Source organism: Podarcis gaigeae (assembly GCF_964106915.1).
Source record: "Podarcis gaigeae genome assembly, chromosome: 3".
Taxonomy (NCBI): domain Eukaryota; kingdom Metazoa; phylum Chordata; class Lepidosauria; order Squamata; family Lacertidae; genus Podarcis; species Podarcis gaigeae.
In genome coordinates, this window is record NC_139680.1 from 69,807,670 (window position 1) to 69,821,827 (window position 14,158).

At 41.1% G+C, this 14,158-nt stretch overlaps 2 protein-coding genes across 4 annotated transcripts in view; one reads left to right on the forward strand and one right to left on the reverse strand.

Annotated features, from left to right (window-relative positions):
• Positions 1–14,158, forward strand: part of ACAT2 (acetyl-CoA acetyltransferase 2) — an 833,137-nt gene that overhangs the window by 621,053 nt on the left and 197,926 nt on the right. The gene's annotated exons all lie outside the window — the stretch shown is intronic.
• PRKN (parkin RBR E3 ubiquitin protein ligase) overlaps positions 1–14,158 on the reverse strand; it is a 612,533-nt gene that overhangs the window by 81,636 nt on the left and 516,739 nt on the right. For all 3 annotated transcript variants that reach the window (XM_083732566.1, XM_083732565.1, XM_083732564.1), the window contains one exon: positions 3,957–4,018. In XM_083732566.1, coding sequence (XP_083588692.1) covers positions 3,957–4,018 — 62 coding nt within the window. The remainder of the gene's footprint in view (positions 1–3,956; positions 4,019–14,158) is intronic.

A 14,158-nucleotide genomic window follows, 5' to 3' on the forward strand; every position in this document is an offset into this window, starting at 1 on the left:
TGCACAGCATGGCAGTTGTTTTTTATTTGTTTGTTTGTTTGTTTGTTTGTTTATCATCATCATCACCCTCCCTTTTCCTCCGGTGGGATTCAAGGCGGCTTACAAATAAAAATAAGAACTGCTGAAAACAGAGACAGGAAATTATTTACAATTGGCACATAACAGTAACACTGGTACAGCTTTGTTAGCAACATAATTATACATAGACACATACATCCTAATCTAGTATCTCTTAGGTTGTTCTCCAAAAGAGGCGGGCAGGTCAGCCCCTATCTGCTTGGATTCCGACAGCCTTATATAATAATAATAATAATAATAATAATAATAATAATAATTTATTTATACCCCTCCCATCTGCCTGGGTTTCCCTAGCCACTCTGGGAGGCTCCCAACCGAATATTAAAAACACAATACAGCATTAAACATTTAAAACATCCCTAAACAGGGCTGCCTTCAGATGTCTTTTAAAAGTAAGATAATTGCTTATTGCCTTGACATCTGATGGGAGGGCATTTCACAGGGCAGGCGGCACTACCTGGTTCCCTGTGCCCTCACTCCTTGGAGTGAGGGAACAGCCAGAAGGCCCTCAGAGCTGGACCTCAGTGTCGGTGCTGAACGATGGCGGTGGAGATGCTCCTTGAAAGGGAGGGTGGCATTTTGGAATTCCCACATTATAAAAATAAATAAATTACGCAACTGGAAAAAAAAATCAGGAGGAAGATTCCACCCCATCTCATTATTTGTTGTGCTTATCTTGTACTTGCAGGAGTTGTGTTTTTGTTTTAATGCAAGGGAGCTTGTAAAATTGTGGCACACCCACCCACCTGTAGTTGAAAATAGTACATTCCATTCACCACCTCTACATACAACCACATTATTTCCAACTTATTATGCTGCATGTGCAGATCAGGATTTAAATAAAGCAGGGAGGTGTAGACTGAACTGACCATAATTCCCAAATTGGAAAGAAGGGGAGAAACTGGAAAATATCTCTAGATCCTACTCCCTATACATTCAAATAATCAGAAGCAAGATACTTACAAAATGGAAGCAACACAGTCATATCTGTTGTACCACTTTCACTTTCCCTACACTTCTCTGAATTAACCCATTGACAAACCAATAGGGTAGAAAAGCTCAAAATCCAAAATACCATAAAGCTCACGCACCTGCAAGGATTCCTGAAAGGTCTTCATTTATAAGCTTGAACTTTCAAAAACCCTCTCTTAAAGAGTGAAAGATATATTTGAGAAATTGGCTGCTGCATATTTTGTTGGTCCAGATGAATCACTGGCAGTGCAATATCTAAAGTATGCCCCACACATATCAATTGGATTTACCACCATGAAAGTGTGTGTTGAATTGCAGCCTCAATGTTGAAAACTACTCTTTTGTAAAATAAGTTAAGTGGGACAGGCTTTTACTCACTGTAAACATAACTGGAGCAAATTGGAATATTTTAGTAAAAAGATAATTTTGCTTAAAGGGTCATGGGAACATTTGCTACATTTATAATTTATTCAACTCACTAAGAATATTTAAATCATATCTGCACAAAGCTTTGAGAATATATTCTGCCTTTATTGTTCACAAAAAGGAGATCCAAAGTCACTAAGTCCACTCAAAGGAACCAGATAAAGGAAGGAAAAAGAATGGGAAAGGAGTTTGGATATCAGTAACAGCACATCTTACAAAGAACGGCATATCTCAAAGGCAAGGGAAACACATTTATTGCTCTTCTCCAAAAACATGGTGTCACTGTCCCAAATTATTTCAAGACGTAATCTGGATGATAATAAGGACCCCCATGCCCATAATGAAAGAAAACTCTCAGATATAGTTCAGGAGTAGTGAACCTTTTTTGACCCAAGAGCTACATTACCCTCCTGGAAAGCTGCTGTGAGTCACCTAGTAGTGGATGAGGCCAGTCTCCAACCACAGAAACACACAATCTCTCTCTCTTTCTCCCTCTTTCCTTCCCACCCTCTCTCTGACACACACACACAAACACACACTCACTCCTGAAAATTGAAGCACATATTTCATTCCTCATAATACCACACAACTTCACTTTCCATTTTCTCCATAGACTTTAAGAAAAAAGTTGGGCTCTCCAACATCCCTTATTTGTTCTGACTGTACAAAAGGCAAACGTAGCTTAGTAATTCTAGCAGAATTAACACAAATAAGGTCAATTCACAGTTGAACTTTGAGTCCTGCCTTACAGCTATTTAAGGCCTCAAACTTCAAAATGCAATTGCATGCTGAAGCTTGCAAGGATGCAATCGCAAAACAAATGACTACTTTTTGCATATTTGGAAAAACACACATCTACCTCTGGGCTGAGACCTTTCCCCCACATGCTTTATTCTTCTTTTATCAGGTATTCCTGCAGAGGAAAGAGGTACAACTATGCACAACATCAAAGTCCCTTCTCCTAACAACTGCTCCCCACTGAACAGCTGGTGGTTGGAAGGAAGCCCAGGGGCCAGATGAAATAGCATATACTGTACTCTGATACTAATAGTGCTCAGTGACCAAATACCTCATCCAAGAGATCATTATCATCGTGTGGGATAGTTTCTGCCTCACCTTTTGCATGCATGCAAGGAAGGGTTCAGCTGAGCAAGCACCTTCGGCAAGTCCTTTGGTTATGAACTTATTCACTTGGGAAGAACTTAGAGGCACGTTGCAAGCTTTGTTCTCTCCCAGGTTAGTCCACTTTCTTTCTTTTGGAAGAATGTAGATTCAAGAGCAGGGGCTACTACTGGCTTCCTGCTCCCAAAACACCACCTTGTAAATCTTCCCAACTAGGAGATACACACAACCTGTTTTCCTTCATGTCTGGTTCCTGACATAGGAACTTCCTGACAAAGGACACACAGCTTTGGGCAGGACAGTTAAGGATGGCTGTTACTTTCCTCCCCTGGGGTTTGCTCTTAATTGGAGAGTACCTGTTCATGGGGTTGTTTTTTCTTGAAAACTATTTTTGGAACCTCCTTTTGAATCTTTCTGCCGACTGGATGGACACCTGTTTAAAACCTCATTTTTGTGACCCCTGATGTATTGGGTGTAAACTATTTTACTTCTTTATAAAGCAAAGAGTATGTGATTTAGTTTTGGCTAAGTCTTTTGTGGGGAACACATGTTAAAAGGTGGATGTGAGTGGATACAATGTAGGCCTCTCTGTCCAAGTTTTTAAACCCCTTGAGGCAACCAGATGTTGTACAGCCATTCAGCAAAAGGAAGACAAATGGATCGGTTAGATTTCCTAACATCTCTCCCCAAATCTCTCTCTCAATGCATAGATGCTAAGATGCTATTCTTAATCATAAATTTAAGGTGGGCATGCATTCTGCAAGCCCAATCCTGAAAAAAGCAGTTCAGTTCCTTCCAAATGTAGACTGATTTTATAAAGGCATTCAAAGGGTACAGAATCTGCCCGCTGTAGCTCTGAATTTTTAAAAAGGGAAATGCATGTGTGTATCTCACTTAATCAGCCTTTGCTGTGACTCGGCCTGAAAGCTGACCTATAGTGAGGGCAGTAACCAGATTTTCAAAAATGGCAGAAATACAATCCTAATCCAAGCATAAGGAGATCACACCAAGCAAGAATATGTCTTCAGTTTAAGCAGACCTCATTCCCCTGTTTGTCTGTCTGCCATTTTACACTGCCTGTTTACTGCAGCAGCCCAGAGTTGAAAAACTGTGGCAGATAGCAGATGTACCAATTAATAACTTGTCAAGGCTGATGGATAGAATGAAAAAAAGCCTCTTACACACAAACATATATAGTGTGTGTGTGTGTGTGTGTGTGTTTGCGTGTGCCCCATTCCAATTTCAGGGCACAGAGAGGGTCATGAGACACATGGTGCTTCCCCAGAGAGAGACGAAGCTGTCTCATTAGCGTCTATCTTTCATGACACCATGACGCTGCCTTTCAGATGTTAACTCACCTGCTCCTCGCCCAGAATTCTGAAGTGATGCAGCTCTTTAATCAAGGAATCTGGACAGCCAGCTGCAGTAAAAGAACACAGAGAAATACAGCTTAGAACTTATTTTCATGGGCTCTGGGAGTGTGATATACTGCGAGGAGACACAGAGATGTAGCATCAGAGATGGATACCCAGCTTAAGTAGCATCGTAAAATGTTATTGAAAACTGGAGTAGATATACAGTATTAGCCGACAATCCTGCTATACCATATTTCAGAACTTGCTAGGAATGCTTTGAAGGATTGTAGTCTTCATCTTTATAGTCTGGCCTTCTCTCCGTGGTATGATGAGAAAGCAAGAGATTAGCAAGGGAGAACTTTCTGTAGGGTATTATCTTTTTTTAACAACAACAACCAGCAACATGGCTTATGAATGAGAGGGACTCAGGTATAAACATCATGGGAGCTTTGAGATGGTTAAGCTTACTACCAACGAGGACTTATCTTTAATAAGAAAATTCATTTGTTTTCTTTTTATTCACATCTGCTAGAGTCGGGTGAATGGGGATGGCATTTGGCAACCCCTGGAAACACCCTTTTTCATCTCATGGGACTGCTGCTTGTGGAAAGACCACGTGTATTTGTAGGGCCAGCGCCACACTTGGAGGCCCTTGGCATGGTCCCAACCCAACCTGGGCCCGCCTTGTGGTGGCTGCGGTATGGCGTGGCATGCGTTCTCTGCTCCTGCTGCTGCTTTGGCAATAGTGGTGCCACTCACTGCCCTCCATAGTGTCACCCAGTGGTGTAGCGTGGGTTGTCAGCACCCGGGGCAAGGCAAGTAATTTGCACCCCCTAACCCATGGATTTGCACCCCCTAACCCTAACCCCCAGATGTTGCGCCCGGTGCGGCCGGGCCCCCCTGCACCCCCCACGCTACGCCACTGGTGTCACCAAGCACATGTCAGCAGTTAACAGGAAGCAGCACTGTTAAATGGGGGCTAAGCTTGACTCCCATCTATGGTGGCCACACCCCATCTCACTACCCAAAATGCAATGTCCAGGGCACTACATTTTGACTGACTAATAATGGTAGGGGGGCTGCCATGGATGAGTGCTGAGCTTGGCTCCCCTTAAAAAGTGCCCCACCACTGAAAAGCATCTGGAGGCCTGAAGGGCAGGGCAGGGAGTGATGCCATCAGTGCCCTGGGCACCCATAACCAGTGTCCAACAATATATTATCTACATACACACACAAACAGAATTCATTTCCCCCCGAAAAAATCAAGAGTGACCTATTTATACAGAGTGATAGCTCTCCAGGATTTGGGGGAATGGTTTACTCTCAGATTATAAATTTTGAAGGAAGTGTTAAAGATGTAACCACTCTGGAAAGTTAAAAGAAGAACACATTGTCATGAAATACTCTGCTTTTCCCAGGCACAGTCCACGTTTAAAGTTCTGTTTTCAAGTGCCCTTACCTCCTGCCCAGTTTTTCCTATGAAAATTTGCTCTTTAAAGCTCAATCTGAGCAAACATTAATCTGCAGAAAACCCAAATTGACCTTTGTTCCAATTCAGCTTTTAAGAGCAAGTTTTCACAGGGAAAGCTTGGGACAAACCAACAAAACATTCAAACATGGAGTGTTAAACCATGTATCTTTGCTTGGAAAGAGTAGGGCAAGAGGTTCAATGTTATACCAACTAAAGGTTAAATAAAAACCCTTTTGTTTCATGATGAACCATGAATGCCAAAGCTTAAGAGGGAAAATCTGCAGCCCTAGCACTCACATCCATTTTTCATGGCCTGCACTAATGGTTAATTACCAGTCTTTCACATCTCTCTCTCTCTCTCTCTCTCTCTCTCTCTCTCTCTCTCTCTCTCTCTCTCTCTCATAGCCTCAATATAGCAACTCTCTCTTGTATTCTCCCTGTAAAGTATAACTTTACAAAAGGAGCCTGAGCTAAAAAGGAAAATACTCAAATATACATATTCAAAAAAAAAAGAAAAGAAAACTTGGTGGAACCAAAGGAAATGAGAAAGGGGAAAGAAGTGGATAAGTGTCTTTAAATAGTAGCTAAACAATTGTATTATCCACACTTACGCTTCCTCCACTCTTTCTAGAGCTTTCTCTAGAAAACAAGCTCTCTAAAGCTCAATTGCTGCAAACGGCAATCCATGGGTAACCTAAATGGACGTTTGCTCCGATTGAGTGCTAAAGAGTGAGTTTTCGTGGGGAAAGCTCCAGGGCAAAAAGTCAACAATGCTCGGACACAAAGCTTTTAAGCATGGACCTGTGCCTGAAAAGAACAGGGCAAAAGCTACGTGTGGGTAAGATCTCAGATTAGGTAGATCAAGAGACTAGAAAACTTCAGTAAAAAGCTTTATTTTTTCTCCACTGCAGATGATATGATCCCAACAAGATGAATTCTACCTAGATTTTCATTAGTGAAATAACTTATGCAAGGTTTTGTAGACTGTTACAACATCTAAAAGAGAACCAAAACAATTCCTCTAGTTTTACAGGAACTATTAACTCCGTGTTTTGCCCTTGATTTTTTATAACATGTTTTTCAATGGGCTATGAAGCCATTAGGTGTGTCTAGCAGTGACATGACCAAGGATACTCTATGACCCTGGCTCCAGAATCCAAAAACCAAAAGTCTCTAAAACTCCCACAACCTTGGCAGAAATCTATGCAGTCGTAAGTTCTGTTAAAGCCCTACTGTTTCAGCAATTCTCTGGGGTGAGGGAAGGACTGTTAAAAACTCTTTATCTCTCATGTACAGTTACACCCACAGGTACTTACTGCACATATAATGAATGAAAATAGCAGGCTGTGCAGATGAGTAACAAATCATAGAGTGAAACCAAATGGACTTTTGTTTTTCTGGATCCTTTATTCCATCTAAATAATATATTTTCCTTTAAGATAAAATATATACTTTCCCATGCCTAATGCCATCATTATATTATCACCATAACAATATAGGAATTTACATAGAAATACATCCTTTCATGCTGATCAGGATAAAAAAGAAATTCATGGCTGTTTAGTAGCCCCCCCACCCCGACTAGCAAGAAATCCCAGAATTAGTGAAATTACTGATTCTAAAAACAGCCAAACGCAATACTGGTTGATTCTTCTTTTTTTTAATTTTAAGAGATACCAGCTTTGGGATTTACACAGAAATGAACTCAATTTTTTTAGCACTGAGATGATTTATATAAAGCACAGAAATAATGATTTGCAATGGAAACAAAGCTGGAAATATTGTGTTGACATTACAATACCCTAATAAATACTGATTCAATCCTCCAGTCATTTTCAGATCTCTAAACTGCTGAAACTAATTAGAATACTGATGTAAATGAAAGACCTTTATCGTTCTTGTGTCCAATCCAGTGCAGAAGAATTGTACCTCCATGACACTCTAATTACTCTTGAGGTGTCAGGCAGTGATGCCTAAAGATAGAGACTTCATTGTACGAGAGTTAATTAAATGCTTTGAGGTTTGTAGCAACCGTCTTGCTTCCACCATGTGAAAAACAATAAGCTGGCTGAAGGGATCAGCTCACACATAAGTAATAATAATAATAATAATAATAATAATAAATTTTATTTATATCCTGCACTCCCCAGCCGAAGCCGGGCTCAGGGCGGCTAACAACAATAAAATAGTACAACATACTAAAATCATTCATTATAAAATTAATTCAAATCAAATTGATGGCAACCATTGAGCTAGAGATTCTGTGAAGATTGCCAAAGGAGGGAGTCAGGCTGTGCCCTGACCAAAGGCCTGGTAGAACAGCTCTGTCTTGCAGGCCCTGCGGAAAGATGTAAAGTCCCGCAGGGCCCTAGTCTCTTGTGACAGAGCGTTCCACCACATTGGAGCCACAGCCGAAAAAGCCCTGACTCTAGTTGAGGCCAGCCTAACCTCTCTGTGGCCTGGGAACTTCAGGATGTTTTTATCTGAAGACCGTAAGTTCCTCTGTGGGACATAGCAGGATAGAAACCTTATTGCTGATGGACAGCAGAAAGACAATGATAGTGCTGTTTTTTATGATATTGTGTTGTGTGAACTAAGCCCCAAAGTGATGCCTTTGTCTATAAAATGAGGCCTAGAAATATTTAAGGGAGTACGTAAATTCAATACAAGGGGAGCAATTCAATGTTGTACTGATTGTTCAATCAGGAAAAGCATTTCTGCTTGCCAGACAGAACAACCCTTCCCTCATGCCCCTGTGTGCTGTTAGGAAGGTTCTCTGACCACTGCCCGCCTAGCTAATTTTGGAAGGGGCATGAGGGGAGGAAGTGGGGAAGCCTTGTTGCACAGTTGGAAGTCCTTACACAGACTTCTGATGATGGGACTCATTAGTTGAATCCCACCCTTGGTATCTCCAGGTTGAACTAGGAGAGACCCAGGTCTGAAAGAGCCAGAAGACTCATTGCCATTCAGAGAAAATGGTACTGAGCGAGACAGACTATTGACTCTGACTCAGTGCAAGTCAGTTTTCTGTGTTCCTAAGGGCACATTCCAGCTGACTAGGATTGTCTCTCAAGCAGAAAACAGGAGCCAACCAAGACGGAAACAGAAGTGCCTGAACAGCTGAATTCAAAGAGTTTGCATTCAGGTGCATTTCCTTCTCCTAGAGCTCCCCCTTTGTCTTTCACATTTAAAGAAGCAATTATAACACTTCCCAGGGAGTAGTAGCACTGAATGGAACAGCAAAACCATCCCTGCATACAAAGCTGTGCCATTGGATATACATGCAGTGATATGGGTGATATCCTCATTGTGTTATCCCAGTGATGGCCAAACTTGGCCCTCCCACTGTTTTGGGACTACAATTCCCACCATCCCTGACCACTGGTTCTGTTAGCTAGTGATGATGGGAGTTGTAGTCCCAAAAATATAAAGTCATCTACAAGTCATGCAAGTCTTTCCATGGCACATTATTGCACCAAACAGAAGTATCTTCTATCCCACTGTGTGTATTAATGCACAAAGCCTTCAGACTGAAATTTTAAACAAACCTACTAGGGAATAAGGCTCATTGGACACCATGAAACTTACTTTTTAGTAAACGTGCACAGGGTTTTCTAATAAGCAAATTGTTCTCATAATTTTGACAGCATTTAAGTAATTCAAAGAGTTTTGGAGTCCTTATAGGTTCCCTTCCATGAACATTATTCCTGTGGAGTAAGTCTATATCATGCCCATTGTGTTGATGGGTATTTTGAGACTTGCCCAAAGCCTCCCAGTGTTCCCATGATGCATTTTTTAAAAAAACAACAACACCCAGTATCCTAGGCTCAAGTCTGCAACTCAAAGCTCAGGTCCCGCTTGTCTTTTTCCCAAAGGCATCTGAAAAGAGAATGTGTGAGTACACAATGCTGGACTGGAAGGTCCTTTGGTTTGATCCAGCAGGGCTTCTGTCTTGGAAGCTACTGGTCTACGCTGACTCTCCACTTTCTAGGAGGCCAACCTAAAAGTCTCTTAGGAAAGATTTGTGGCAACTTGATTTTAACTGTCCTGTCTCTTCACAGCTTACACATCACAAGCAAAAGGAGTGCAATTTGTGCACACATCTAATGTGCTTGCACAGTAACTGCCAAGTGAGCCTCGCAAGAGACTGGAATAGATAAAACAAATGACATGAAATGCATTACTGGCAATGTACACAGTGTGTCAGCTGCAATGGGGAAAATTCTGCTGGACTGATTATCTGCAACTCTGGCCTCCGCAAGCAGAAGCGCTTTTCATTTTAATGCATGCTTTAAAGCTAAATTACTCAAAGTAAATGAACCGCTATAGCTATTTGCTTCAAACATACTTCCTGGCTAATCTTTATGGCAGAAAATAACAACAGGGGGGAAAAGTCTGCATTCTAGAGAGTTTTTTTTGTTTTTTTAATCTATACACGTATTCAAAGCACAGGGCTTTATTGTAATCTCAGTTTTGGCCAAATTAAAGGAATTTTATGGTGCCAGGGGCTGTTACTTTTGACAATTTAATTGATATTTTAAAACTCTGCTGTATGATAGACTATCCAAATAAGCTCAGGGCAGAGATGTTTCCAAAACCAATTCCAAGCCTGTCTAGTAAGATTGGTAGTGCAAGATTTTTAGATTAGCTACTAGGGGCCACTTGTCACTTTACATGCTAAACCTGATTACTGCACATACAGTGGTGCTTCCCACAACAAAGTAGTATAGTAAAGTGTAGATGATGTTTTTAAGCACCCATGTAGACACGCTGGGGACCATAAAGTATGAAGCTACCATGATACTCCTTTTCTCAAGTTGTGGGACTGATGTCTAATTTTGGAGTAAAATGTGGTGAATTATTTGTGGATTTAATAGACTGAGCTTCTGAAAAAGGCAAGGCAATGAGAAACAACACGTATCTCACTTTTGAAAATCTTGGCCAATTCATGATTATATGTTTGAGAAAACCCCACCTTTTTGTGCTTAGAAATCTATGGAAACAGGATATAACAAATTTTAATTTAACCACTTCACAAGCTGAATGGGACTGGATGTTTGAGAACATCCCAACAGCATCATTAAGTGCTGATCTAAAAGAAAGAAACAGATAAAGATCATATTTCATTGGTACCTAACTGAAAAAATTGTAGACAAGACATGCAGTGCTGGAGATGCAAAACAACCAACCAACAACAACAACAACCACCCAAAGGCAGATTTTATGCATATGAAAATAAAATAATTTTGGATCACAATTCTGAATGTAATACAGGAAATGTGACCTTACTGACAACAGCAAAATTTTGTATGGAAACTCTCAACCTACCCTGCAGCAGCAGTAGAATGGCTGAAGAAAATGGGGGAGATTGCTCTGTTGAGAAGGCTGACATATAATAGTAAAGCACTGAAAACCTTGATTCATGACTCAGAAGGTCCTGAGAACAAGTAGTATTCAAGCAAATGGGAGCATACTCTGAACCTGGAGGAAGGGAAACTAATGATAACCTCATGGAGTACTTATTCCTCAACTTATTGTTGCCTTCATTCTTTGTAATACTATGATCACTTCCTAATGTGGCAGTGGGGACTTTTCAGCCCGAGGGCCATATTCCTTGTGAGCACCTTTCCAGGATCCACATCCCAGGGGTGGTTAAGTGAGTAGGGACAGAGATAAAAGTGCACACAGGCGTAAACACAACTCTGGCCTTTGTAGTGTAGACTACGTTACTGCCACACCAAAGTCAGCGGTTTCTACAATCACACATGTTGTATCTCCATCCTCCAAGTAAAAGGCATGGCCACATTTTAAGGACACATTCCAGCCAGATACAAGCACCCAAGGAGGGTACAGAGCAGAGCTGGTGATGGTTTTGGCTTAAGGAAAATCCTAAAACAGCATAGGCAAACTCAGCCCTCCAGATGTTTTGGGTCTACAACTCCCATCATCCCTAGCTAACAGGACCAGTGGTCAGGGATGATGGGAGTTGTAGCCCCAAAACATCTGGAGGGCCAAGTTTGCCTATGCCTGTCCTAAGAGCTAGACAGAGAATTCTGGAGGACCACCTTAGTCACTGGGCTTGAGGTTTCTCACCCCGTGCTAATGGATAGGATCTGTGCAACTATTAGATTTTGTTGGACTACAACTTCCATCATTGGACATGTTGATTGTGGTTGATGGGAAATGTAGCCTAACAATATCTGGAGAGTACCACATTGGCTACCTTTGACTTTAGCCCTCCTTTGCTGCCTGGAAGCCACCATAGAGCTTCTGTTAGTGCAGGTGACTTCTGGACCACTTCTCTTCTGCTCAGCATTCTGCTCTCTGACTGTTGATACTGCTGGACAGCTCCTCACCTTTCTCTGATAGGAATACTTCTCCTTCACTACAGAAATCAGTCTTAGGTTCTACAAGCCGTGTAATTTATATTTACTAAATCCGGTTGAACATTGCTGTTTGCATCTTGAGGCTGAATGCACAACAGACTTAGAAAACAAAGTAATATCAAACAGGATTTTATTATATTTTTTAAACTACAGAAGTATCTGTAACCATCTTCCTCTAGTCCATATCCTCTTTATTGGCACTGTGTCCATAAATATTGCAGTGGAAACCTCATGGCATGAATAAGGGTGAAAGGCTTTTTGCACGGTTGGCATACTAGATATTTAGCACAATCAACCCAGTTCATGAAAAGATTTTTCTTCATCATCTTTTATTCAAAAGGTAGTTGGAATTTCCAAAGCAAGCTCTGCTCTTGGATTTCTACCTTCATGCTGGCACTGGTGTTTGATGATTATCGGCCCTTTTCAGAAAGCAAGAGCGAGGTCAGGAGTTTTCAGCATGTGGTGAAGAACAATCCTAAGAGGGGAAGTTGTCTTCTAAAAAAAACAACCAACCAACTGTAGCTGAATAAAAGTCACCATGGAGCAAAAACAGCCGTCTAAGAATTCTGTTTCCCACTTACTGGAGGTTACAATGACTGCTAGAATGAACCGGTAAAAGGCAAAAAGGACAGTCATTTTTGAAAGAGCAATGAAACTGAAGTAGGATGCTTTTTAACCAAATAGCCTATAGAAAAATAATGTCTGGCCTCAGGTTAAAGTGATTTGGAGAAGGAGAAAAATATTTAATCACCTCTCCAAACTCTGTTTTCAGCTAGAAAATCAAAGCATTTGTGCCCTCTATTAGCTTACTATTACCAGAAACATTATTGTTGGCAGGAGGTGGCAAATAGCAGGAATAAGCTCCAGAACTCTAAAGTAGGTTTTGAGGTTGCTTTGGGTCCTAGATCCAAACTCCTTAGCCAAAACTCAAAACACACATTTACTATGGAACATAATGATAAGTGATTTTCAGTGATCCAAAAGCAGCAATGTTCACAGTTTTGTGGGGGAGGCTATAGTTTTGAGGAAGGGCTATAGCTCATTGCTAGAGCCTATGTGTGCAGAAAGTCCCATATTCAACCTCTGGCATCTCCAGGTGAAGCTGGGAGTCCCTTGCCTGAAACCATGGGAGAGTCACTGTAGATGATACCAGGCTAGATAGACCAAATCTTCTGACTCAGTAGAAGGCGGCTGCCTTGTTGTCTGTCTCAAGAGACAATGGAGTGTGCCCCCAGGGGTGAAGACAAACCACTGGAGAATCACAGTGCCTGCTGTGGCTGCAGAGACCGGCAACTCGTGGCTGTTGCCCCCCACGTTTATCTGCATTAGCAGCTATGTTCCACTTATTTTGCTAGGATACGTATTAAAAGGACATAAGGAGTACACTTCATCATGTGCAGTTCTTTTGAGTCACATTTGTGAATCCAGCATTAGCCTTTCAATGGGAGTTAGAACAAATATTTAGACTACAACACAAATGCCTCAGACTTAAATTATTCTAGTCTACAAATAAATAGCTCACAAACACACATTCAGCCAAGAGAGACTTACCGTATTTTTTAAAAAACAACAAAAAACAGAAAATTGATATTATGCGCACAATTAATTAAATATTTGGACAAGAGACAATGGATTGCTCCTTTCAAAATCAAAGCAATGCCCTATAGATGACCAGCCTTATTTTCATGCATCTGATCTCCTGCTTAACTGACAACATACATTTCCCTTTCTCGCCCTCACCGCCAATATCCGTAATCACATCCTCTCCTCCTCTGTGCTCTGTGATAGAACCTGGCACTCTTTCCCTCTTCTGCAAAATGAGGACAATTTTGCATTTCACCTTAATCAGATCAAATTAGGACAGGTGGTAACCCTGCAGGCAACATAATTATGAAAAATGCCAGCATTCAATACACACTGTCCTTCCACAACCTCCCAATCTAATAGGACATCACAGTACATTTTAAACTGACAGTTTGGAATTGAAACGCACTGGAGGATAATATTCCGCCTTCCTTTACACCAATATAAAACTGAAAAAGTGTCAATGATGTCACTGAACTTATCCTTACAGGCTTGATCTTGAGTGCACATGAGATTTAAAAAACAGCAATGGAATGTAACCTGCTTCCATGCAAAATATAATAACAGATGAAATAACATTGTATATGACATGTCATTGTGCTTCTTACATTACGAGCAATGACTAATACTCTGCTGATGAAAATCCTGGAAGGCATAATTAGTGAAGACGGTGAATGTAGCTTGCTTATCAAAGAGACAAAAAAATTAAAAAGGTCACCCACTGGTGTTTCCCAGGGTAGAAACTTGCACTGCAGTCCGTAATA